General features: G+C 41.3%; 1 protein-coding gene across 1 annotated transcript; it reads right to left on the bottom strand.

Moving 5' to 3' along the window:
* Nucleotides 1–4833: 4833 nt before the first annotated feature.
* Nucleotides 4834–6552, bottom strand: LOC124099002 (putative exonuclease GOR). The gene has a single exon (XM_046453960.1). It carries the CDS (start codon nucleotides 6550–6552, stop codon nucleotides 4834–4836), a length of 1719 nt encoding a protein of 572 aa, XP_046309916.1.
* Between the last annotated feature and the right edge of the window lie 21280 nt (nucleotides 6553–27832).

The following is a 27832-nucleotide window of genomic DNA, read 5'->3' as shown; positions in this document are numbered from 1 at the left end:
TTTCTTCTACTGCATGCAAAATATGTTCCTTTTTTTCCTATGACTCACATCACTATGTTTTCTTTTCCACTATTTTTTTAAACCTCCTCCATAAAGTCATTCAATCTGTGATCTACTTGATCTCATATGTTTCCATTTTTTTGTTCCTTCACTGGATCTTTCTCTTCTTATAGACATGCTAAGTTCTGTCAGTCTTTAAAGTCAGAGCTTGTTCAGCCAGCATGTGTTCCATTGGTTGAGCTTTTGTTCTCATTGGTAGATGCTTTTCACTCATGCCTTAAGAAAAACTTACAACACAATCCACACCAAAATGAATGACCTCTTGGGATTTCCTCTAATTTAAAACTACTATTCAATCACTTTTGGGTTAACCATTTTGCATCTCAACAGTATGGTTTATACTTGATGCCTTCGCTTTATCTAGGATGACTTAACCCTCTAATCCCAGCAATCTGCTTCGCTCTTCTTTAGAATCAACTCTGAACCATCACCAAGGGCTTTCCAAGGGAAAAATGCAACATATTTATATTAATAATGTTCTTCTTTTCTGTTATGGTTTGGATGTGAGGTGTCCCCCAAAAGCTCACATGTGAGATGATGCAAAAAGGTTCAGAGGAGAAATGATTGGGTTATAAGAACCTTAACTAAATCAGTGATTTAATCCTATGATAGGGATTAACTGACTAGTAACTGAAGTGGTAGAGTATTGATGGAGGAATCGGGAATTGGAGTATGGCTTTGGGTATATAGTTGTTATCTGGAATGTGGACATTCTCTCTCTCTCTCTCTCTCTCTCTCTCTCTCTCTCTCTCTCTGTGTGTGTGTGTGTGTGTGTGTGTGTGTGTGTGTGCCGAAATCCAGCTGGGCAAAATAACAGAGAGGTAACAAGCAACTTGAAGGTTGAAGCGGGAACTACTTTATAACCAGTGAACTCAGCATGAACTGAGAGAACTCAAAGTAGCGGGCACCCAAGGTAGCAGGAGCCGCCTCTCTGCCGGATCGCAGAGGTACATATACCCAAATAATTTCACACAGCTTAACTTAACTGACATCATCTGGACACAGCAGTCAGTTATTAAGGAATGCTCATCATCTTAATGGCTTCCTGGCTTTGGCTCACAAACCTACTCCTCCTAGCATACTGCCAGGCGCCATCTTAACTTGGTTGTGGCCCTCGTCATGTGTGTGTGCTTTTTTTCCACCATGTGAGGTGCTTCCCTATGCCACACTGTTCCACCATGTTCAGCTTCACCTGAAGCCCTGAGAAATGGAGCCAGCCTTCTATGGACTAAGACCTCTGAAACTATAAGCCCTGAAATAAACGTTTTCTCCTCTACAGTTGTGCTGTTTGGGTCCTGTAGTCATAGCAGCAAAAAAGCTGACTAAAACACTTTATTTGTCTATCATTTTATCCCTTGATAAGTAATGAATTATTCATGGAAATTTTTTATTCTTTGTCATCTGAAACAATGTTCCCTTCTTACCCGAGCTTGCTCTTTCTCTGAAAATGTTATCTTTTTCCTCTTTGCGCCAAAATTGGTGTTCTTCAAAGTCATATCTCAGTCCATGTCTTTTCTTCCCCTATGTACCAAACTTCTTATCCAACCATATTTCTATTTATCACCTTATAGCTAATGGTTCAGATATCTTGTAGTGTAATTTTTTCTAAGCTCCACTGCTGCCTTGTGAAGATTTTGGTGGATATTTTATCTAAATATCATTTACAAACGCAAAATTCATCAGTCTTAAAACTAAAGCATAAAAATAAAGGAGTGATAATGACCTGAAATTGATTTCCAAGTATGTCTGAATTTCTTGGGAGAAACCCAAGACCAGAGAGGCTCAGGCTCACTCTAGGCAGAATCTCCTTTCTCGGCCACCTATGTGGTCCGCCAGTGTTGGAAGGACAAGGGTTCAACATCACTGCTCTGAATACTGCCCAAGCAATGATACGTGAAATACGAGTGAAACCCAACAAGGACCTTGGTAGGCAGGGCACAAGGGTCACTTGTGGGGGAGGTAGGCTCTGTGGTGTTAAAAGATGAAAGAGAGGTTTCATAGTGATGCCTTTCTGAGGGACAGGCTGCCACTTTACTCCACCGTTGGCACAAAGTTGGCTCTTCAATACTCAGTACCAGAGAGAGAAAATGGAGAGAGAGAGAGAGAGAGAGAGAATCAGAGAAAGAGTGTTGAGAGCCACAGCGGAAGGGGCCCCAGCAAACTTCCAGCTGCCAGCAAACTTCCAGCTGCCAGCTGATGATTGGCTCACAGCGGCCCCAGCAACATCTAGCTGATTGGCTCCTCGGCCCCAGCAACATCTAGCTGATTGGCTCCTCTGCGGTGATGCTCTTTGGGCTGTTTCCCTGCCCTTTCAGACCACGGAGCTGCTCATTGGGGGACTTTCTTGGCTCCGCCCACGTGACCCAGCCAATCGGCCTCAAGAGCAGGAGGATTGTGGGAGGTGGAGAGAAGCTTGTGTGGGAGAGAGGGGCTTGTGGAAAGCCGGTGGTGGCAGTTGAGGCTCTGAGGGTTTTTCCTGAGAGGCTGTTTTGTTTGGCGTGTATGGTTCTAAAAATAAAGTTAGTTTCTTTTGACAAGTGGCTCCTGATTGTGCCCAGCCAGACTGCGGCAAAAGAGAAAGAGAGAGAAACGAAGAAAAGAAGAAAAGATACTCTATGTGTGTCTATCTCTACTTGTGCAAATGTTAGAGGTGTGGTTTTTGTGAAAATCACCAGGTTGTGAAATATATTGGCCAGGGGACCCGTGAAAGTGAAGGATCTTCTGTTCAATGATAAGAATTCTTCATGCACCTGTGAAAGCTCAGTGCAGATCCGTTTTAAGTTGATTTGCTGACCAGGTCTATGTCAGTATCGTCTTCCTTCTAATTTGTCCTTCTAACTTGCACTGCACTGGCTCTGAGGAATGGAAGCACTGCCTGTGTTCCCCAGTTGGTTTCTGTGTGGCTGAAATCTTGCTGTTCCAAGGTAGTCACACCCCAGGTGGGTGCAGTTGAAACCCTCAGGTGAATCCTGAGTACCCCCAGGCAACGGGATGACCTACACCTAGAATCCCAGGGGCTCAGGAGGCTGAGGCAGGAGGATCATGAGTTGCAAAGCTGCCTGAGTGAGGGCAAGGTGACAGGCAAGTCCAGTGAGCCCCTGCCTCTCAGAGGATGCCAAGGCCTGGGGATGTGGTTCGGTGGTGGAGTGCCCCTGAGTTCCATTCGTGGTACCCCAGAAAAAGATCATCCTGGTAACCCTAAAAGATGAGCCCCAGCAGAACGGAGTGAGAGCGCTTTATGACTGAAATTTCCCTCATGAGTAAACGTCCACCAAGGTGCAGAGGATGAGAAGAAATCCCGTGGTGAACACCTGTGTGCCCGCAGCCAAAGGGCAGGAATTCTTCAGTTGTTGCCCTACTCGATCCCTATATTGCCCACAAAGTGACAACCCCCCGAAATCCTGTTGTCTCTCCCTCACGGGAAGTCCATTTCCTAGGCCTTGGACTCTGCCTTTCCCACACTTCTCTTCCCCATCCATTTCTTCTGTCCCTGCCCTGGGACACAGGTGGTCCACAGAGCTCCCCCTGAGAGGCAAGACCATGCCCAGAGACTGGCAGTTTCTGGGGGCTTCCGGAAAGTGGAGGGTGTGGGATCTCATCTGCTGAGGGCTTCGCTGGCTTGGTTGGCCCAGGTCGCAGGAGGCCAAGTAGGCTTGGAGAGGCCAATTCTGGAAGCCCCAGTGCAACCCCGTCCCTGGGAGACCAGAGAGGCTCAGGCTCACTCTGGGCAGAATCTCCTTTCTCGGCCACCTACGCCTCCAAGGCTCCTAGCTGACTCCCAGTCTGGCCGACTCCCCCACATCCATCCCCTGTCAAATGCCAACAGAAGCAGAGAGACAAGTTTCTCATCCACCAAATTGTATTGGAGATTGCAAAATCACACAGCGATTCGGGACAAATAGGCCCGGGCCGGGCCGGGTGGGATGGGAGGGAACCAAGGAAAGTGGAGGGGTTTTATTAAAAAAAAAATAAAAAAGAAAAGAAAAGAAATGGGCACGAGTCATTTGGAACCAAAGTTCATTGGCACTTGGGGCGATCGGGGATCTCCTCTGACGGGGAGTGGCGGTTCCTAGGCCAAGGAGGTCTCCAGGTCCCTGTAGGCAATCCTCCCAGGAGCTTCTCTAAGAAGGAGGAAGACAAGCTGTTTCCTGGTATGGGTTCATGAGAGAGTTCTGGTACAGGCAGTGGTGTTTCCTCAGCTCTGCTCCAGTGGGTTGTCAGAGGTGAGACCCCACTTTCTCTGGGGTGGCATGGGGCGGGTGTGAACGTTCCCAGCCCCAGGAGGAAAGGAGTCCCTGAGTCCATGTTCCCCCAGCTGGAGGGAGGTGACTGTGGACAGCGTCAGGCAGGTTCCCTTTCCAAGCAACACCGCATCCCAAAGTACAAAAGCACAACCCGGAGGGCGACCTCAAGAAGCCCTGCCCCAGCCCAGCCTCCACCCATTCTCCATCCCTGCATTCCACACAGAGGAGCAGAAGCCCTTCAGGTCTCTGGGGGTTCACGGTGGAGGGGGGAGCAGTGGGATGTGCCCCTGGCACCTGGCTGGGAGCCAGTTGCAGTGGAGAGCAGTATCCAGAGTGGACAGGGGTGTGGGACGGGGGAATCAATGGAAAGGGGCAGCGAGGGGTGAGTCTGAGCTTTTGGTTGTGTCTCGTCGTGGGCCGGTCCCCGCGTGTCTTGAGGAAGTGGAGGGGGTTGGCTCTGGAGATTGCCTGCAGTTTTGGGTGGATGCCTGAGTCCAAGGCGAGGCCAGAAGAGGTGCAGGAGAGCGGGTCAGACGGAGGGCAGGGGTCCGAGGGTGTCCTTGTGGGCGGAATCTTCTCGCAACTTCCAGAGCACTAGGTGCATGCAGGCGCTGGCGTCCTCCCTAGGGCTGTGTCCGCTGGCGCTGGTCTGGATGCTGCGGCTGAGGTAGCGGGCCACGAGGCTGCGCAAGGAGCACTTGTAGGGGAGGCCGCGGGGATGGGGGAAGAGCACAGCCGTGTCCACCACGGAGTGGTGGATGAGCTTCAGGGCTAGCAGGTCGCACTGGAGGCTGTGTCCGATAAGGATGGTGTCGGCGCTGAACAGGCTCAGCAGGGCAGTCTGCACGTGGGGCAGCCTGGTGCGGCAGGAGGCCAGGTGGTCCTGGGTCACCCCCGAAAACCTGGTGTTGTAGTCGACGATCTGGTTGTTGGGCTTGACGAAGGTGTCGTAGACGACCCGCATCTCGGTGTCCACCACCGTGACGCGCGTCAGCTCCAGCCCGTGTGTGGTGTAGCACATCTCGCAGTCCAGGGCGTAGACTCCTGGGTGGGCGTCCTCCCTGAAGGGTTTCTCCACAGTCCTCACGAATCCTTGCAGGTCTTCCTTCCTGCCATCCCGGACGTGTTGCCTGGCCACCTGACAGCCCCTGGAGCCCGCAGGCGCAAAGCAGCAGGTGTAGCGGCTCTCCCAGCCAGCGGCCACGGGTTGGTGTTGGAGCCGTCCCCAGTGATAGTGACACAGGTCGGCGCTGACACAGCGGCCCGAGGAGGACACGGCGTACTGGGAGCCACAGCGGCAGCAGATCCTCACCCCGTGCCTGGGCTTGTCCAGCGCGCCCAAGAGCAAGGCGGCCCCTGGTTTCTGCGGGTGGGGGAAGGGGTAGCCGTGCCCGTGGAGCTGCTCCTGGCTCAGCACGTAGTCCCGGAGGCGGCTGTACAGGGCTGCCCTGTGCAGACCCGGCACCACGCTGGGCACCAGACCCCTCAGCTTCCTGAGCACCTTCAGGGCCAGGCGCACGTACATCTCCTCGCTGGGGCTGCTGTTGTAAGCCATCTGCTCCTCGCTCCAGGCCATCTGCACCGCCTCCTGGGGCCGCGAGAACTTGTGACACTCCTCCAGGAAAAGGCTGAAGTAGCCTTGGCGCAGGGCCGTGGAAATCCGTCCCTCTGACGCTTTCTTCACAGTGGCTTTCCTGAATTTGCCCAATGATGTCCCACGACCTATTCGCCTGGAGGCCACGGTGGTGAGCTTGCTTTCCGCCCCTGAGAGCAGGCACATCGGTGGCCCACTGCTGAGCTGTGGACCATTATCAGACTGGCCGCTGCTGCTCCTACAGGTCCTCTTGGTACTGGTGATGGCTCTGGCGAAGCCTGGGTTGTCTCCCAGGAAGTTCCTCCTCCTCTTTTCCACGGGGTCTAAGAAGATGCCTGGCCAATCTTCGTGCTTCTTGGTGGTTCGCTCGGCAGGCAGCGGCCAGCAGCACTCTTTGCTCTGGGCAGGCCTGGTGCCAGGGCCACACACCTCCTGATTGGGCTGGGGCCAGCCCGGGGGCAGAGCTGGGCCCCTCCTCGGCTGGTCCGCCTTGATGACAAGAAATCCCGGAGCCTTGGCGCAGGTGTGGGCTTCCCTGGGCGCGACACAGGGCCAGGACCCATGCTGGCTGGGCAGAGATGCCTCCCTAGCCGCCCTCTGAGCTTCTGGGCACCCGGCTGAGAAGGAGTCCTGGGCACTAGGCTTCCCGATCATGGTGTCTCCAAGTCCCGCAGCTCCCTCCAGTGGGGCTGCTCTCCTCGCCTGGCTCCTAGCAATGAAGGCCGGGCCCTGCCCCTCAGCCCTGATATAGCCCAGGGTGGGCGGGGAATCCCGGGCCTTCCTGTCTGGGTGTGCACCTAATTCCCTCACCTTGGATCAAAACCACAGCAGCCTGAGGCCCCGCCTTTCACCTGTAGGAAAAGGCAGGGGCCTGAGTCAGAGAAGACCTCCTGCTTTCGAAGCTCAGAGGCAGGTGTTCGACCCTGAGGCAGGCAGCAGTCAGCAGCACTGTTTCCTCTGGACAGGCCTGGCGCTAGGGTCACACACCTCCTCGTTAGTCTCTGGCCAGCCTACAGGCAGTTCTGTGCCCCTCCTGGAGGCTTTGCCTTGATGTCAAGAAATCCTGGAGCCTTTGAGGAAGTGTGGTGTACCACGTGCTGTCTGTACTGGATAGAACACCCAAAAAGCCCGATTAGATGCTAAGTGAGATAAACTGCCTCCCTAACCACCTTTGAAGTTCTGAGTACCTTGCTGAGAAGGAGTCTTGGGCCGTCAGCTCTCTGCTCATGGTCTCTCTGGTTCCTTGAGTTTCTGTGGCCCTTCTCTCCTTGTGTGGCTTGTAGGAATTAATGCCTGACACTGTGCCTCAGCCTTTTATATCAAGGTTGGGTGGTAATCCTTGAACATCCAATCACATCATATTTGATCAAATTTCCCTTGGGTGAACAGCTTCTGGATTTCCTGGTTTCATCCTATCTGCAAAGGTGTGGTGATTGACTCAAGAGGATCTCTTGGTTTTTCACCTTGGATTCAGGTCTGTGTCCTTATCTTTTCTCTGAGAACTCTCTGATACCCTCTCTCTCTCCCCTGACTACCAGATTGGATAGCATTTCAATTATTATTGTCTTTGGGCTACAGACAAGGAAACTGAGGCTCAGAGAATTTTAGTGCCGAAGATAGCCCAAAGCACTGTTGCTCATGTCCCACATTGGCAAGGGAATGGTTACCCACCCATGGAAGTGATAGAATGGCTTCAAATTTAAAACTATGAAAGTAAGATATCAGAAAATAAAGCAAAAAAGGTGTGACCAGTTGAATTGATAAGAAGTGTCTGGCTTTAACAAAGAAGAAGCCCTTACTTGCTTTATTCATAGTGGTATAGAGCAAAAGGGATTACAGGTTTAAGGCTTCAGTGGGAGGAGATCTTGTATCTGGGTGTGGCAGGGGTTTTGATTGCTGTTTGGCAAATTAGTACCATCCTTGGGGGCTGTGTTCAAACTTGATCTGTGAGCTAGATCAGGGTGCCAATGTGAATTGGGCATTGTTCTCTTTTTATTTTTGGTAATGTGGATTTAACCCCAGGGCACTTAACCACTGAGCCATATCCCCAGACCTTCTTATGTTTTATTTGAGACAGGATCTTGCAAAGTGGCTTAGGGGCTCTATAAATTGCTGAAGCTGTCTTTGAAATTGAAATTCTCTGCCTCAGCCTCCCGAGCCTCCGGTATTACAGATGTGCACCATGGTGCCCAGCTTTTTCTATGTTTTTTTAAAAAGAGTTGAAGGGAAAACAAAACAAGTAAACATTTATGAGAATAATATCAGTGCCCTGATCTTCTTCCTCCCATCAATCCTTCAAAAACAGAATCAACTTCAAAAGGAAGAAAGTAAATTAGAAGCTCCTGAGAAGCTTGAACGTGTGATGGTAGTAATGGCATGTGCTCTCTTGGCAGAGACCTGGATAAGCAAGCTAGATCCTATAAATTCCGAGTAAAAGAAAATCTGCTTTAGTGTACATGTGAGATGAAGGCGGTGTCCCTGCTTCCCTAGCAGGTCTCCCATGATTCTGGAGTGAAGTAGAAAAGCAGTATAATTTTCATATCTCCTTAGCATTAGGGGCTAGGGGCCTTAAGAGCTTTCTGTGCTTAGACAAGAACACAGTGTATGAACTAGCTTAGTTAGAATGCTTACCACTCAGGAGCTGGGGGTTTGGTGGTGAGAATGCCCAGGTGACAATAAGTTATAGCTCCACAAATGGCAGACTGAACAAATGCCAATAACCAGTAGTCATTGCTTCCCAATACCAGCATATATTAAGGTTACAATATTTAAGCACAAAAATGTTGAGTTTACCCAGAATGCACCAAGATTATGTGTTCTACCATCGGAGGTTAAAATAGATATTCACAAGTTATTAAAAATGTTTTTAAAAAAAGACTACTCACACCTGAGGAAGTGGCGTGAAAATACTGTAACTCCTATGTACATTTATAACACTCAGCTACACAGTCTTAAAGTGTCACCCCCAAAATTAAACTAATTTCCAAGTTAACTTTAAATGTTCCTTAATTAGATATAATTAACTTACCACTCATTAAGGCTATTAAATTACTATTGAAATTACAGAGCACAAATATTTGAATTATCCTGAAATCCCAAGAGTTTACTTCAAATAAAAAATATATAAATAATATTTTCATTAATTCAAAAATCACACATCAATTAGAATCTGTAAACAAAACTGGAATGAGTATATTTCTAGCATTGGGAGTTGCTAAAAAATAAAAATAAAAAAGTATTGAACTTGGAGTCAGAACTACTGAATCTTTGTACCTGCAATTGCTACTGTGTGAATTTGAATGAGTCACTTAGTCTCTCTGAGTCTTTGAAGGTCTCAGTAGTAGAGCACTAGCCTAGCATGCACAATGTCCTGGGTTGAATCCCCAGCACTGGGAAAATTTTTTTTTTTAATTTTTAAAAGGATCTTTCCCATCATTCATTACTATCCAAAGTACATGTATGAAGACATGAATTGGTGTGAATATACTATGTATACAACCAGAGATATGAAAAATTGTGCTCTATACATGTAATAAGAATGGTAATGCATTTTGCTGTCATATATAAACTTAAAAATTTACATAAAAAAGGATAGTTCTCAAAGGATTGTTGAAAAAATTGTTTTTATGCAGCAAATTCATATTGAGTGCTTACTATCTGTTAAGCACTGAACACTGGCTCTAAATACTGAAAATGGAAAATTAAAACATATGATCCCTGTTTTCAGTGAATTCAATTTTGTAGAAAAAAAAAGCAAGATAACAAAGATTATGACAAAGATTTATACTTTTTATAAATAAAGTTATGGGAAAAAGAAAAGCAGCACAGAAGAGAAAGCTTGGAGCAGTATTTAAGAATGGGCAAGATTCAGGATGATAAAGTTGGAGAAGAATCTTAAAAGATAGAATTCCTACCATACCACTTCATTACTCACAAAAATCAAGTCGAATCCTTAGAGATAAATGCTGAAAAAAATGTATCTGATGAAAGTTGATATATAAATTAATCAGGGATTTTTAGTCTGAAATAAATCTAAATTAAAGTCTCAATAAAAAAAATCACACTTGATGGTAATTGAACTTAAGTCAAAAGTTCAACTGAACCAATAAAATATCAAAGGATGTGGCACTTCTTGTGTGCCTCACAATGTTAAAAGAAACATTAATAAAAGTTTATGAGTTGTTTGTATTTATTTATTTATTTAGGTACCACTTAACTACTGAACCACTGAGTTGCTTAGTGCCAGCATTTTTATATTTTATTTTGAAACAGCATCTCACTAAGTTACTTAGGGCCTCACTAAGTTGCTGAGACTGGCTTTAAACTTATCATTTTCCTGCCTCAGTCTCCTGAGTCACTGGGATGCCATATTTTTTCCCTTGAGGAATTTACTCTATTTAAGTCAAAAAGATTCATATATTTGAAATAATTCAAAATACTTGCAAAATAATACAAGTTTATATATAACACAATGCCAAAACTGCATTATATAATATAAATGAAAGAAGAGTCAATAAGTGAAATGAAAAAGGGCTGCCTGGATTTATGTAGGAAGATTGTGAAAAAGAAACCCTTACTAGATGGACATCCAGATCTATCAGCATGACCAGCTGTGCTTGTCTCTTTAGTTAGATGAACAAAAACTCCAATGTAGTCTTATATAAAGCAAATAAAAGTGAAAAAAAGAATAAATTTAAATGTCACCAAATTCAAAGACTATACAATGTGTCAGGCACCGTGGTGCATGCCTATAATCCCAACAGCTCAGGAGGCTGAGGCAGAAGGATTGCAAGCTCCAAGCCAGCCTCAGCAAAAATGAGGCACTAAGCAACTCAGTGAGACCCTGTCTCTAAATAAAATACAAAATAGGGCTGGGGATGTGACTCAGTGGCCAAGAGCCCCTGAGTTCAATCCCTGGAGCCCCTCCATTACACAAAAAGAGACTACACAATGTGCTCACAACTTATTTATGGCTAGATTGCTTAACCAAGAAGAAACATTCTGAACCTCAAATATCAAATGATTGACATGGGATTTGATTTTTACAAAAGTTTATCTGGAAAACTGTACTTTTCTTCCCAGAAAAGTCATATATGTAATCAGAGAGTTCAACCATGAATATGTCACTCACTTCTCTTTTCCAAAAGGTAAGGATGTCCATAACCTCCTTTGGTGTATATACCTTAGCTGTCCTTTAATAAATCTTTCTTTGTGTCTTGCTTTTGACACATCATGAAATTCTTTTCAGCACTGTAAATCAAGAAACCCCCCAGGCCAAGCTGAGGTTCCACTACCCCCTTAGAGAGACCTCCTTGGTTCCCTGTTAAGTGACAAAAGAACACAGCAGAAATGTGCACAGAATATAAGTGAAAAAATATAATTGACAAATATAATTATATATATATATATATATATATATATATATATATATATATATATAATTGAGGATTCTGAGTGTGAATAATCAAACTTACATCATTGATGCTAAAGAACCCCTGAACTCATTTAGTGAATTTCACTAATCATGGAATCAATAATTTCTTCCTCTATCACAATTATGTGTAAGTCTGCAATCAAAAATAAATAAATAAATAAGCAAAAGAAAGAAAAGAGCACCAAGGTATTCTCCAAAAGAGATGCAATACTCCAAGAATGGACTAGAACACTGCCCTCCCAATAAACTTCATAAAGAACATTTTGACAGGAAAACTATTAATACTATATTCGGGGCCAGTATGTTTTCATAACATATTTTGTAATGAACATGTTGTTTTGATGTCCTGATAGCATGCCCATGTCTTAGTATTTTCATTTGTTCCCAGCTAAGGCATTTGTCTGCAATTAGGTATACCAAAAAACAATGTTACATATTATATGTGTTATATGCAAATCCTAGTTGGACCACTTTGTGAAAATATGGTAACTTAATTCATTAGTAAAGCTTTCAATCCCTAAAAATTAAACCACACATCCCCTCTGAATGAAATTTTCAGGCATTGAAAATGAAGAGCTGGCTTTCACCATAATTAATGGGAAAGCGCACTAGAAGTAAAACTAAAATAAAAGTTCAGCAGAGACTGGAAGTCAAATTGTTTTGGCTTGGATATGAGTTGTCCCCAAAAAGCTCCTGTGAATGCAGGAACGTTCAGAGGTTGAATGATCAGGTTATGAGAACTGTGATCTAGTCTGAATGGATTAGTTGGATGGTTACTGTAGGCAGGTGAGGCGTGGCTGGAGGAGGTAGGTGAGTCACTTCGGAGGAGACCTAGAGGCATTGTTCTTCCCAGAGGTCTCTTCCCACTTCTCTCTGTTTCCTAACTGCCTTAAGCAAAACTGCTTTCATTTTGCCCTTCCACCATGATATTCTGCCTCACCTAGACCCAGAGCAAAGGAGTCAGCCATCTGAACTGAGACCTCTGAAACTGTGAGACCCAAATAAACTTTTCCTCCTCCAAATTGTCAGCAAATGCAAAAAAAAAAAAAAAAAAAAAAAAAAAATCCTAAAACACTGGTTTGGATATGACTTTTTTTTACTAGTAACTGAAAATGTCTTAGAGAATCAAACCTCTGGAATGAATTCCAGGTGATTCCCGAGCAATGTAGAAATTTATAACATAAAATTAAAACCATACATCAAAGTTAGCAATTAAAAACACTGTAAATCCGAAGTTGTTCAATATGCATCCTTGAAACTGAAGTTGTAGTTTGCTTTTAACCAGCAAATCAAAGGAAAATTGGAGTTACAGATATATCAATCAAAACCCTACCAGATTTTCTGAATTATTTTCTATTACAAATTAGGCAATTTAGCACAATAGTCATCAAATGTTTAAAAGATTTATTGAAATTTTTTTCACTGTTTCATTTTCATCAGCAGCAAAGACATCTCTATAATATCCCTTTTAATTTTTTTAATTTCTTCAAAGAATTAACATAGAAATCGTGGCTCCTTTTTCGGAATTACATATATATTACTAGTTTTTCTTCTTGTATTTGAAATGTCAATGACAGGGACTCAATCCTTTCTACCATCCAGATTAGAAATCTGTTTATCTTCTGTTATTGTTTGGATATGCTCAAGTGTGAGACAATGCAAGAATGTCCACAGTTGAAGTGATAAGAGTATGAGATTTGTAACCCAGTCAATGACATGGAATAACTACAGGTGGTAACTGTAGGTAGGTTTTAAAAAAAATAAAAGTCTCATTTAAAATGGGGAAAGGCAGCCAGGTGTGGTGGCTCACTCATGTAATCCCAGCGGCTCCAGAGGCTGAGACAGGCAGATCTTGAGTTCAAAGCCAGCTTCAGCAATGGCAAGGCACTAAGCAACTCAGTGAGAGACCTTGTCTCTAAATAAAATACAAAATAGGGCTAGGGGTGTGGTTCAGTGGTTGAGTGCCTCTGAGTTCAACAGCTGGTACCGCCCCCTACAAAAAAAAATGGGCAAAGACTTTGAATACACATTTCTACATAGAAGACAAAAATGTGACAAAATACACAACAACAACAACAAAACTGATGTTAAACATCACTAGGGAATTGCAAATAAAAACAATGATGAGAGCCAACCTAGTGGTGCACCTGTAATCCCAGCAATTTGGGAGGCTAAGGCAGGAACGTCAGCCAGGGCAGTTTAGTGAGACCATGCCTCAACACAAAAAGGATTGGGAATGTAGCTCAGTGGCAGATCATTTTCCTAGAAGGCTCAAGGCCTTGAATTCCATCCTCAGCAAAGAAAGAGAAGGAAAGAAGAAGAAAAAGAAAGGAAATTCTCTAAACCATGTTAGTACAGGAACACAGAAGTTTCATCAGATCATTTTTTTCTCCACTGTGTGGATATGTAAGAGTGATAAGCCCATGCTATGGAATAATATTCAGAAAATGGAAGCAATAAGATCAATATACATACAACAATGAGAATGGGTTTTTAAGCATAATGTTAAGAGGAAGGGGAAATTCAAGGTAGAATGAGATTTATAGCCTAATGCCACTGAAGAAAAATAAAAACACATAGTAATGTGATCCCCACATACTCTGCAAGAAGCTCAAGAACATATTAAATGCCTCAGAATGAGTGTCTTTGATGGAGATGGAATAGGAGTGAAGATGTGAGATGAAGAGTAAGAGCAGGAACAGAAAGACAAGGGAAAGTAATGACCAATGCGTGAAAAGTAAACAAGGTGTGATGAGAAAGTAGAAGCACAGATAAAAAGGGACATTAGGTAATTAACATGATACACAATAAAAGCTTAAATGCCTTCCACGGATGGATAATAACGTACAGAGATATTAGGAAGAATTATTTCTTTTAAAAGGAAGGAGTAACAGAGCCACTCAGGTCACCTTAAGACAAATGGAGATGGTTATAATAGGACACACAAAGTCAAGAAGTAAAACTAAACAGTCAGGAATTTATCAATTTCTAGGAGGCAATTATTATTTTTTTTCTTTCAGAAAACATTTTATTATTGTATTTGTTGTATTAAATTGAATACATTTAAGTTGTACGGTGTTTTTTGATTTTTGTATTTGAATATTTTTTCCTATTTATTTATTTTTGCATTGCAATTCAACACCTTTATACCACAATTTATCATATCTCTGATTGTATATAAGGTATGTTGACACCAAATTCACATCTTCATACATGTATTTTGTAGGAGCCAATTATTTTGCCTCTGAGGTTTGCCTGTTTCCTCTGGCTTTTGGTTTGATGAGTTTCCTCTCTTTCAACTATCGGCTTACCAGTTCGGAGTTTCCATTTTTTCATCACCACTCTGGTTTTGATATGATAGATCATTGGATAGACATTACATCTCTCTTCCCCCTGTATTCCTGACTCTGCTTTCTAGCTTCTCCATTTGTACCTTTCCAAATTTTCATTGAAGAGACAGCTAAATGTCTCACGCCCTCATCAATTCCTAGTTGGAATATAGTCATACCATGCTTAGCACTAAAGCTAGTATTCCCGGACATGGAACTACTGCATCAGCACGTCATGAGATTTTGTTTTGGTTTTTTGTTTTTGTTTTTGCTATTGGGTGTGTGTAATTGAACCCAGAGCTTTTGCACCTGCTAGGCAATTGCTCTACCACTGAACTACATCCCCAGCTTTTCTTATTTTTAATTTTGAGATAAACAGTTATCCAGGCTGTCTTAGAACTTTCAACCCTCTTGCCTCAGCCTCAGGAGTAGCTAGGGTTGCAGGCATGTGCCACACACTTGGCATTACAGGGTTATTATAGCTTTATCTTAAAGAAGATTCATTTACTAGAATGTAACATTGGTTTATTGGACGACACTTACAATCTCTTTGATGTTTAGAGTTATTCTAATGGTGGCTTCAGGATTAAAGGTATTCGCTAACTGGATGCCACCTAGAATAAATGACTGCTTAGGCTTGTGCTTTCAGTAGGACCCATGATTCTGGAAATCTGGTGAAAATACACTAAATTTAGTCAAGTTTGTAAAGAATTGATATCTTTATTTTTATGTTGCCCTGAATCTGTGTGTGTTTGTGTGTGTGTATGTGTGTCACACACATATAACTCTTCATATATTTGGCTATTTTCTATCAAGTTTTAAGAATTTTTTCACTTGTTCTTTTCTTTTTTAATTTATTGATTATTTATTTATCAGTTAAGTCCTGCTGGGAATGTAGCTCAGTGACCAAGCAATTGCCTAGCATTTGGGAGGCCCTGCGTTTTATCCCCAGTACCACGGGAGCGGGAAGACACTGCCTATTCATACAGAATTGTTGAGTTTTTTTTTTTCTTTTTGTAAATGGCTTCTTATATTCTACTGAGTATTTTGTTGACTGTTGCTAGTGTAAAAAGAAACTATTGACTGTGTAAGTTGAGGAAAATGCTTAGTTCTGAGTGAATTTTTATTCTCTTCCTCTAAATAATTCCTTTTAGGAAAAACATTTTCCATCTCCATTTTTCTTTTTCTTTTCTTTTTTTTTTTTGTTGTTGTTCTTTTTTACTTCTATTGCAGACTTTATGCTGATTATTTTTCTTTATATTATCATTCATCTTTGAATGTGGCCAGCCCTTTCAGCCCTTTACTGAAAGAAAAGAAAAAGAGGGGCTTTGATTGAGGTGGTTTTTTTTCTCCTAACCAAGTGTGCTATTTTCTTAGCCCTACAATTTTTCTATTTTTGACATTAAAAGGGTTGATATGACTCAGCAATGTCTTCCAGTCCCAATTCTGTGTGCTGTGATCCATGTTTCACTGCCTCCCCACCCTCTCTTTCCTTATTTGACCCCTGGCAGTCTTTCTCAACTAGAAAACAATGCTGTAGATCATCAAAGAGTCCTGTGGGTGAACTTCCAGGCAAAAAGGCACCCTAAACAGACAGTACCCCTTCCCACCATCAACTGCAACAGCTGGAAACACTGGTCTATGATTTGTAATTCAAACAATTTACATTTTTAACATAGTTTTCAGTTATACCTCAAAAGTATGATATTGCTTAAAAACAAAAATAGAGAAAAGAAATTTTAAACTTTCCACATTATATTTGTTGTTGGCAATAATATTGGCATTATAACTTGTAATTATATGACAATTTATAGCTATGTATGTATGTATGTTGGATGATAAAGAAAAAAGTAAATATGTAGAAATTTGCTCTTTTACATACACCTGCTTGTGGCCAAGAGCAGAAGCAGCAATGCCACAGGTTACCAGTTACCTTGATGAGTTCTGCTTCCTCAAATGTTAAGGAATGTTGCGATAGGCAAACTTGGCTATCTGCAGTCAAGGGGAGAAATAAAAATGTCCATGTGCTAATGCCCTTTTCAATGCTTTATTGCTTCAAATCACTCAATACAATCTCACTTTATAGGTTCTTAATTAATAAAATGATAATCCTTAATGCTGGGCACTGCAATAGACATAATCCAAAACAAACAATTCTAAATGAATTCTAAGCACTGCAAACACACTTAATAATGACAGACTTATTACAGACATTCCCTCTGCTTGCTAAGCTCAAACGCCAAATCTAGAGTCTCAAGTCTTAGGCTTTGAGCCCAGCAGATGCACAGTGATCAGGTCAGGAACTGATGGAGGCTTCACCTAGGGTAGAGTTGACAACCAGTTGAGGAGAGAGTCATAAGGAGAAGTTGCCGTTCTCACCAGGGTCAAGATGTGGCTGTAGAGTTTGACAGCAGCAAGGATGATGCAGAGGATCAGGCATATGATGAGAAGAGTTGGGATGTCAGTCCAGGTCCTCATCAGGCTCTCCAGCATGTGGGCACCAGGGTCAGCTGGCTGAATGTCAGTTCATTTTCTCCATCATGTATACTAAATTTTGGGGCTTCTGCTCCCCTTTAACTCCTTGTCAGCTGTTACCAGGTTTCTTAGTGACATCTTTCATTCTAAGGTCAAGACATCTGGTCTGGTGGTTTCCGCCCTGATCTCTCACCTCTGACTCTTATCAGGGCTAAGGTAAATGACAGTGACTTCACTCTGAGTTTTAACAGGGTTGTGGAAAGTGACTTATTTTATCAGGCTATGCCTGATGACAATATTGGAGGGCTCCTTTGGCTTGATGGTGGGGACTGCAGTTTTATTTTAAAATGGAATTGCCTAGGCTAAGGCCATTCTTACACTATGTAACTCCGGAGAGGTGCAGAGGTAAGCGTAGTGTAGAAAGTAAGAAGTTTTATTTAAAGAATAGTAAAACAGGCTTCTCCTGGGAGGAAGAAGGGGAATCAAAGGCAGAATCTGTGGGATGAAGAAGTCATGTTCCTTCTATACATCTAAAGTTTTCTTTGTTCTCCTGCATCCTTCTCCCTGGTTCATTTCCTCCCTTCCAGCCTCCCTGACCAGGGGATGTTGGTGAAATGGCCAGGAGGTGAGCAGGTGGGCTGGAAGAACCAAGGTGGAGTACTGGGCAGGAAGGGAGGGGCAGCCCAGGGGGCGTTAATTAGCAGCTCTGCTCAGGAGTTACTTCATTAACAACCTTTTGGGAGGGGTTGTGTAAAAGCAGGTAATATTGGTGATCAAAGGCCTCTGGAAACATGAACATTCCAATCTCCCAAGTGCAGTTTTCAACTTCTTGGACCCAAATCCACCTCCATTTTCTCACTTCGACCTGGCCATCTATCTACTCTAACTGCCTGTATTTAATTTTGGGTTCAGTAGCACAAGTCCCTCAGGAAACCATGCTTTTGTATTTTCCAGCCTCTGGAACTGTGAGCCCAGAATAAATCTTTTTTTCCTTATAAATTGTGTGTGTGTGTGTGAAAGCTTTAGAAAATGTCTTATTTAAGGTTATTCCAGAAACAGGATCTTAGATGAGGACTCGTGTGAGGGTACTTTTAATGTTAGGAAGCACAGATAGCATTTTTAAGAAAATGAGAAAATCATATGGGACTGGAAGGAAACAGCCTGCAGGAGCTGTGCTATGAAGTCAGCTACTACTGTGAGCAATCAAAACTCAGTCCCACAAGTGAACTCCAAGAATGCATGTCAAACCTACACCTCAAAATTGCCCTACTCTAGGAGCAAAGGAGCTCAGGTTTTCACACACCCCTTTGTGTATGAGAGTGTTTGGGTGAGGGATTTTCCTCTAGGGATTGTTTATTCTCTAGCCTGCCCCTTGTAGGCAGCTCTTCACGGGTGCGGTAAAAAAGAGTTTAGTCATAGATGCAGATGCTGGCAGCTGGAAATGAGTTGAATTTCACAGAGATATAGATATGGAACTGACTTCAATTGGTATCAGCCCATTCTTTGCACAAATTAAAAGCACTCTCTCTGCATGTTAAGTTCACTTTATCTTGCTATTGTTTTTTCAAAGTGGTAGCCAGTCACAATTTTTATTAAAAAAAAAAACTACTTGAATCAAATGCATGAAAGATGATATGTCGTGAGCTTTGTAATGTTTTGAACAACGAATAAAAAAAAAAAAAACTTACAACAGGATTAACATTGGTACAAGCAACAGTGTCTACTAGCTGTTTCAGTTGGTCCCAAGGCCACCCCTGATAGTCATTCTCTCATCTTCTGACAGACATTCTAGATGCTTCTCAGTGTTACCAGGGACACGAGTTCTGCTTTCCAGATGTGAAGATTAAACACGGAGACGTGCAGAAGCAAGCTAGAAAGCAAGGGTTTTGTTTGTTTGGGTACTGGGGCTTGAACTCAGAGGCACTGGGCCACTGAGCCACATCCCCAGCCCTATTTTGTATTTTATTTAGAGACAGCATCTCACTGAGTTGGTTAGCACCATGCTTTTGCTAAGGCTGGCTTTGAACTCGTGATCCTCCTGCCTCAGCCTCCCAAGCTGATACAGGTGTATGCCACCACGTCTAGGGCAAGTTTTATTTTAAAAATAGTAACACAGACTTATTCCAGGAGGCCATAGCTGGCATTCTGGTATCCCAAGAAGTGGGAGTATCCTGCCCCTTCTATACATTTTAGATTTATTTATTTATATTTCATTTATTTATATTTTATTTATATTCTCCTGCCCTCTTCCTCCTCTTATCTCTCCCTATCCTGCATACATGACTAGGCCCAAGAGATGCCAAAAGATGAGAAGCAGATGGGCTGGAAGGGCCAAGAGTGGAGTGACCCCAGGCTGGAAGCAGGCCAGAAGGCATTGATTAACAGCACCTACAGGGGGGAACAATTCCTGCCTGGGACAAGTTATCTTGGTAAATGTGGAGAAAGGGCTCTGGAGGTATTAGCATATCAATCCCCCCAGGCAGTCTCCAGCTTCCCATACCTAAATCTGCTTTCATCATCCAATCTCAGGGATCACCTATCTACACCAACTGTCTGTCTTTCATTCTTGCTTCACTTTCACTCATCCAGGTCTGTTGTTTGATGGGGCAACTCAGACCTTCATGCCGGAAATGTCTGCACCTCTGATTGCCTCGACTCTGTCAGAATATTGTTCCTTCAGTTTTCGTTTATGGTAATCCCCAGATTTGAAGGCATTAAGAAGATCCCAGAAAATCTTCTGTGTTCTAGATAGACTTCTTCTTGTCTCCATCATTTAGCAGTGATCTTCTTTCCTCACAATAATCAATTACTCCTGCTAATATGCTAAACCTTCCTTATTCTTCCAGTCCATTGTAAGGACTCCAAAATGGCCAGGCAACTGCTATAATTTTACATTTATAGGAACCATTATTTCATCTCCTAAGGAGGTTTGCCTGGAGTCCAACAAAATGTAAAATTACAGGGATAGGGAGCACACATTCTCTCTGGAGGACTACTTGAAGTAATAGTGTAATGGCAATTTCTAATTTCATGCTTTGGATCCTGGATGCACGTATTCTTTCAAAGGGAGATATAGTAGTACATGTTGGTACAATGTATGTACTACATCTTAGATATTACCCCCTAATCCTAAGCAGAAGCCTTTGTTTTACTTCTAAGTGGCTTTTTATTGAACAACTTTTGGATCACACAGTAGGGCAAGTGGATGCTGTGGACATATGCTTGCTCTTTGGTAAAAATGTGGTCCCCTGATCCAAGGTGAAACTATGTGAGATACAATAACCATATAACAGACACTTTAATCCCTCAGATAATGGCCATGACCAAGACACTGTGTTGGAAAAAGTAGAATTATACCTATAATATTTATTGGTTCAAAAAAGACAAATGACTGAACATCCAAATTTGTTCTCTTCAGAGGATAATAACATCCTTTGAATAACAGTAAGGGCTCCACCTTAGTTTTTCCCATTGACAGCTTGAACTTCCTGCAGTAGGAGTACTCAGAGCACCCTTGGTGAGAGGGAAGCTAAGCTGCTAGGTCCACACATTACCTGATTTCCTGACACAAGCTATTACATTCATGTGGCCATTTTGCAAACATTGGAATGGACAAGAAGAAAGGTTAACTCACCTCTACTGGACAAATCATCTTTTTCAGATATTTTTCAATGCCCTCTCTGATTCAATGATGCTCTGTAAGTATTGACATGGGATACAAAGATTGACATACTTGACCAATCCACTTTCCTCTCCACTAGATATGTTTGACATTGATCTTCCCGTTTCACACCTTCCAGGTCCCTTACCAACCAGCCTTTCCAGTGTTATTCATTTTCCTCAATGGTAAAAACTGAAAGGTGCAATAGCTTTTTTACTTTAACAAGGACCACAGAACTTTTAAAACTTTCAACAATGTGGCAGGCTTCTTTGTAGGATTTATCTTTCACATCCTGGCATATGTCTTACCAAGGTATCCAGAATGCTCATGGCTTCCTTTTCCAGGCCCAATTAGTATAATATCATCAAAATGATAAGCCAGCCTGAGTTTTTTGAAGAATATCTGGATAAATATGTGTGTGTGTGTGTGTGTGTGTGTGTTAATATAACTTCCCCCAACAAGCTGACTCAGAGAAAATATTTCAAATGTAAACATTTAAGAGACAGTGGGAGGAGGGGGACATGAGACAGGGAAGGGAGGATAAGGCAATGAAAAATACATCATCAAATTGAATAGCACCTTCCATAACTACAGTTCCACCCCTTGCAGAATATCTGGAAAACGATACAAAATAAATGCCTCAGAATTATCTTACCTGAGGGTCAAAGAAAATGGGATATTTATCTACCAGTCTCTCTCATTCATTGGTTGAGAGCAGCTCCCCAGAGTGGATCTCAAGTGGATCACTTGGAGTAATGGTGTAATGGCAACTCCTAATTCCATGTCCAACCCAACTGTTTACAAGGAAAACAGCTTTCTGCAGCATGGAGAGCCCTCATTCTAAACTGGTAGTTGAAGTCAGTCAAAAAACACAGAAGTGGAAAGGCCTCAGGAATTTGTGAAGGGTACTATGACATCTGCTACAGCTTCCAGTTCTGATCTCAAAAAGAAATTGTATATTTTGAGACCTGGTACTGAATAGAAGTGAAAAATAGTCTCTTAATTAATATGAATCTAGGGAATTCTCTAGATTACCAGACCACCACAGAAAGAGACCATTAAGCTGATGTTATGGCGTGAATTGTGTTCTCCCCCCCAAAAAAAAAAAAATCCCTATGTTGAAGTCCTAACCCCAGGTACTTCAGAATGTGGTTGTATTTAGAGACAGATCCTTTAATTAGGTGTTTGTCCTCATCCAATCTGACTGGTATTCTAATAGGAAAAGGAAATTTAGATATATAGAAAGACGGGAAAGTACATACATACAAAATATCACCTGAAGACATACTGAGAGGACAGTTGAGAAAACTCAATGAGAGTGGCCTTGGGGAAACCAAGCCTACTGATACCCAGATCTTAGACTTCTAACCTCCAGAACCATCATAAGAAAATAAATTTCTATTGACTAAGCCACCTGTTCTGTGGTACTTTGTTAGGGTAGTCCTAACAAACTAATACAATTGGATTGGTTCAATTATGCTGAGACAAAACTCTCATGAGATCAAAATCACAGGAAAAGAATCTCTCCCTCGGGCCAACTCTATCATGATCCAGCAATTTCTCCAGAAGGCCATCACAGAACTTGTCCTGGGGCTCTATGTACTGCCAAAATCTCAGGATCAGCAGAACTTGTAAATTTCACCATGTCTTCTTTGGATAACACAAAGGTTGTCCATCTTCAGGAATGGAATCTAGGAGAAACCACACCACAAATGATCTTGGTTATTTAAGCTCACCTGATTCCATACTCCCACCTGAATTGGACACTGCCAGCCCAGACTTTTATCCCCCACCGTACTCTTCAGGCAGAGGTTAGATGCTGCAGAGGATGCCAGGAGATAATTCCTAAGAAGAAGATCTCCTGTTCCTTCTCTGCCCTTCTAATATGGATCTTCCCAAGAATTTTCTCCACCAAGTGATTTCCTTACCCCAGCACAACCTCCACTGGCAACAAGATATGTTTGTCTATCATATACTGGATTTTATCCTCTGTCCCACAATCTGGAAATAGAAGTGAGTCATCTTCAGAGTTATTCCAGCCTTCAAATGAGCTTACTAAATATCCAGGACCATAGGAAGACAGAATAGTAATAATTTTTATTTTGTCTCTTTAGTTTTATTGCAATTTATCAGACAAATATATAATGGCTTAAATAGAAACTTCATATAGTTATACTTTTTAAGGTAATAAAACATAAATAAACATACATTATGTTGAATAAATATGACATTATTAACAGATTGCTTCCATTTTATGAGTTTAGTTGGAATCCAGTTCCAACCGTTTATCTAAGGCTAATATTACTGATTTTGTATTGGTTGTTGCTATTTAATCATTTTCTTATTAATCCAGAAACACTTTATTTAGTTTAAGTGCTACAGAAGTTTGGTAGAATTACAATTCTTAGGATATCATCGAATAACAATAAAGTTGCTTATTTAAGTGTAAATCAATTTTGTGAATCAAATATTTATTTCCTTTCTTTTAACAGTAGAAATATATTACCTTGGTTGTTGGTGTTTGTATTATTTTCCCCTGCAGCTACTGTTACAAAATATTATTAATGAGGTGACTTAAACAAGAAATTTATTCTCACTTAGCTCTGGAAGCCAGAGCCCAAAATTAAAATGTCAGCTGATTCACGCTCCTAGAGACTCTGTAAGAGAATCCTTCCTGGTCTCCTCCTCCCTCTTTTGGTGGCCAGCATGTTTTGGCTTTCTGGAATTGTGGCCACTTCATTTTCTGCTTCTGTCTGTACTCACACTGCCTTCTTCTCAAGTGTCTTACAAAGACACTCTCATTGGATTTAGTTCTCACACAGGTTAGTCCAGGATGGTCTTTAGCTTAAGACCATTAACTAAATCACACCTGCAAAGACCCTTTTAAAAAAGAGAGGGAGATGACAACAAGAGGTTCTGGGAATCAAAACATGAACATGACTTTTTGGAGGACAGCATTCAGCCCACTGTGGTGTTTCACAAGTGCCCCATAATAAGAACTATAGCAAATAGTCTGGCAAGATTTTGAAGCACTGAGTGTATTTCCATGTACCAAAGGAATGCACTGAGTGTATTTCCATGTATCTGCCCTGGTTGTTAGATTAATGTGTTTATCTTTATAAGTGGCAATTTAAAAAGTGAATAATATTTATAAAATGAAAATGTAGTACACTTGGAAGTCAAGACACATTTTTTAAAAAATATGTATGTGAAAGACTAAAAAGATACTAAAATGTAAGCAGTGATGCTGGGAGGGGAGTGAGATCTGGGAGGTGGGAGAAATGGAAGAATTTTTTCATCTTTTATCATCTTAGTACACATTGGCATTAAAATTCACCTGCTAAAAAACACACACATGCACGCATGCTAGAGAGAATCAGAATGACAATGTAAGTACAGAAAGTTAGGAGATGGATCAGAAATCACTCTCCAAAATATAAGTGCCCCACAGAAGTTCCTTTCTGTGTGGCTCAACATACTTTCCCCAACCCGAGGCAGAACTTCAAAGTAGTAAAACTCCTACATGTGGAAAATGTTAGGAAGAGAGACATAATTCAATGAAGACCAACTTCACCTATTTTACTACATGTCCCAGGGCTGAAGTTAAACTAGGGGTACATGCACAAAGTCCAGTATTCTAGCCTTTGACATAACCTTTTGGAACTGAATTCCAAATTGAATGCATGTAGTGCAAAAAGACTTAATTCACACATCCAAGTTCCATACACACACATGCGTGCTTAGGCATACACACATATATATGTATGAGACCAATAACTCATATTCGAAATCAATATGTATACAGACAGTAATTTTAGGAAAACAAAATTCTGGCTAGCACCATGAATTATGATCATCTGGAATTTAGAAGTAGAATGAAAAAAAAATGAAGTTCATTTTTTTCATAGCATTTCTCTACTCTTTCAAAACATTTGAAGTATTATCTCAACATAAATATGAAAATGTCTGGTGGAAAAAAATATCCTATGTCTACTTAAAAAGCCTTCTGGAGCACAGATTGAATTTCTTCTGATGCATTAAAGTTTGAAATATATGAATCTGCTGATGTTACTTTTCCTTCTCTTCCATTAATATCCTTCCTGGTTACATATGTTTTCCCAGCTCATGCTCTGAACAAACATTCCTGAGATTTCTTTTATCAATTATTCTTCCAAAAAAAGAATCTGTTAAAAGATTCCAAAGGACAAAGTTCCAGCCTTAAATTTTATAATCAATTTTATAAATCAAATTTGCATAAATACAAAGGGTGAATTCTACCAACAGATAAATTATGATGGCCAAAGATATAATGTCATATTTTCTGGAAAAAAATTTAAACTGAGGCTTTCTGTCTTATGTAGTCATCAAGGGTCCCTAATGGGGTGAAAAAAAGAAAGAAAGAAAAAAGAAAAAAAGAAAGAATGTTTATCCTAGTTCTGTTCATTGCCAGAACTTTTCCCAGCCAACCAGTAAATTAAGGGCCAGTTTATTTCCCTAGAGTTATGGTTACATTAGTTGCTCAGTAAGTTTTGAATTAATTTTGTTCCAAAGTTTTCTAAGGAACTGATTAGATAATCTCTGGACCTAGCAATGTTAGTCACAGGGCTTAAAGGAATTCACCTTCTCTGAACCAAAAGCAAAAAAATTCAGTAGCAGAAAATAGACCAAAGAAATCTGAACAACAACAACAAAAACTTCCCAATGCTTAAAAATAAGAATTCATAATACATTGAATATTTCTACTGCAGAGTAAATTTTTTAATCCTATATTTAAAGCACATTATGTAGATGGCCCTTAAACCTCAAGCTCTGGTATAAACCAGTGATTTTCTTGGAGCAGCAGTGTTCTAGATCTAGTAGACACTGGGGTGACTCTTCAGTAAGGAACAGTTTACTCTCATGCGCCTGCATGAATGCTCTAATATCTCACTAACCAATCTTTATGCTGCTGGGAATAACTTCTTTCAGGTAAACTATCAAATTCTAATTCTCATCTCTCTGAGAAATTCTCTCCCGTCACATTTGAATCAAAATAAGCCAAAATCAGAGATAGTGAGGAGATGAGTAGAATTGAGTCACTGAATGTTCATAAGTTCCTCCTCCCAGCCCTCTTAATAGTACACTATTTTCTAGGGTACTTGTTCCAGATAAAACATAGACAGGAAAATTACAGAAACAAATGTGAGACTCCAACTCCATAGAAATACATGCCCACTTCAACCTCAAAACCAATAGGGAGGGCTGGGGTTGTAGCTTAGTGGCGGAGTACCTGCCTAGCTTGTGTGAGGCACTAGGTTTGATTCTTAGCACTGCATAAAAATAATTAAATAAATTAAATAACTATTTTTTAAAAATAAGGAAAATTCATCTAAGCCATCACAGAGAGTAGGACTCAGAATCATTTCATCCATTGCATTCCCAGAATAACTTTCTGCCACAGATTTTTTTTTTTGCAAAATTTCAAAATGACATTAGAAGGAAGGTGCTAATTGCTTCCCATCTTTGCCCCCAAACCAACTCCAAATATACCAAAAATAAAACTTTATTTTACAAAGAAATAAAGCTAGCCCTATCCACAGTTTGTATATCCATTAGCAGCAATTTTAAAAATAATAAGTTAGAGTGATTATTAAAAGCAAGTCAAAGCAAATGCTAAAATACTTCTTATATTGTCAACAGGGTGTGGTAGTACATTCCTGAAATCCCAATGACTCAGGAGGCTGAGGCAGGGGGATTGCAAGTTTGTGGCCAAACTCAGCAACTTAAGGAGAACCTAAGCAACTTAGCAAGACACTATCTTAAAATAAATAGAAAAGGCTGGGGATGTGTCTCAGTGGTAAAGTGCCCCTGCTTTCAATCCTCGTACCAAAAATAAAAATACTTTTTGCATTGTCAAATAACAGTCATTACTAATTAGCAGGGAAGACCCAATGGAATTCAGAAAATTCTTGAATTTTTGTGCTTTATTTTCATCAATGTGCAATGGAAGAAATAGATTTGCTTTCACCAAGTTCTGGCCCCACTATGATTTATTTAATTTCTTTCTAGCAGTGTTAAATGATAATCACAATCTAAATCCTTCCTCCAAGATCTTTAATTGCCAGCTTTCACTGAAATATAAAATCTTACGAAACAAAATGTGTTACAGTAAGTATTACAGCTGGCCTTAGCTGTCTTAAGAAATCAGAACAGCTGTGTGAACTCCTGAATAAACTTCCTTTGGTGAAAGGAAAGATTACAGACTTCAATATCCTCTGCAGCAAGGGTAGTGAGCCCACAGGAATTCTGTTTCCTACACAGAACACTAAGGCCCAGAGGTCCCATGGCCCAAGACACTATTGGCACCCACTTCTTGCACACAATTCTCAATAAAGACTTTACTGAAGTAGTCAGTCTTTATCCCAAGAACAGACTTTAAAAAGATCAGCTGAGCATGATGGCACACACTTGTAATCCCAGCAACTCAGAAACAAGAGGCAGGAGGATCACAAATTCAAAGCTAGCCCCAGCAATTTAGCAAGTCCCTAAGCAATTTAGCAAGAACCTGTCTCAAAATAAAATATAAAGAGGAATGTGGCTCAATGGTTAAGCATCCTGGATTCAATCCCCAATACCAAGAGAGGGGGGAGGGGAAAGAATATGGGTCTTTTTAGATTGTTTTCAAGATTTGAGAGTTTGATAACTCAGGGCAATATGCTCTCAAAGAGCAAAATATTTTTTTTATTTTGCTATGGAATAATGCATTCGATACTTAGGAAATGAATATTCTTGGGATTCTATAAAGCTTTTTCCATAGAAAATATAAATCCTGTTTTTATAGCCTAATTGTTGCTCTTTCTCATATCTTTTCAAAAATGTTGCTTACAGAGAGTTTTCTCCAAAGAATTACCTTATCTGAGCAAGCCATCTGAGTTTCATTAGTGAGATAAAGCCCAATAAAAATCAGCCTGATATCAACTAGTTGCTATGAATGAAAGGGAATAAATTTCATCTTAACTCAAAGAATCATATTGCACATCCCAATATATTGTTTAA

Source organism: Marmota monax, unplaced genomic scaffold (genome assembly GCF_021218885.2).
Source record: "Marmota monax isolate L192 unplaced genomic scaffold, Marmota_monax_Labrador192_F-V1.1 WCK01_AAM20220418_F8-fsc00011, whole genome shotgun sequence".
Lineage (NCBI taxonomy): Eukaryota > Metazoa > Chordata > Mammalia > Rodentia > Sciuridae > Marmota > Marmota monax.
Note: the sequence above shows the minus strand (reverse complement) of the source record. Positions and strands in the feature narration are given on the sequence as shown.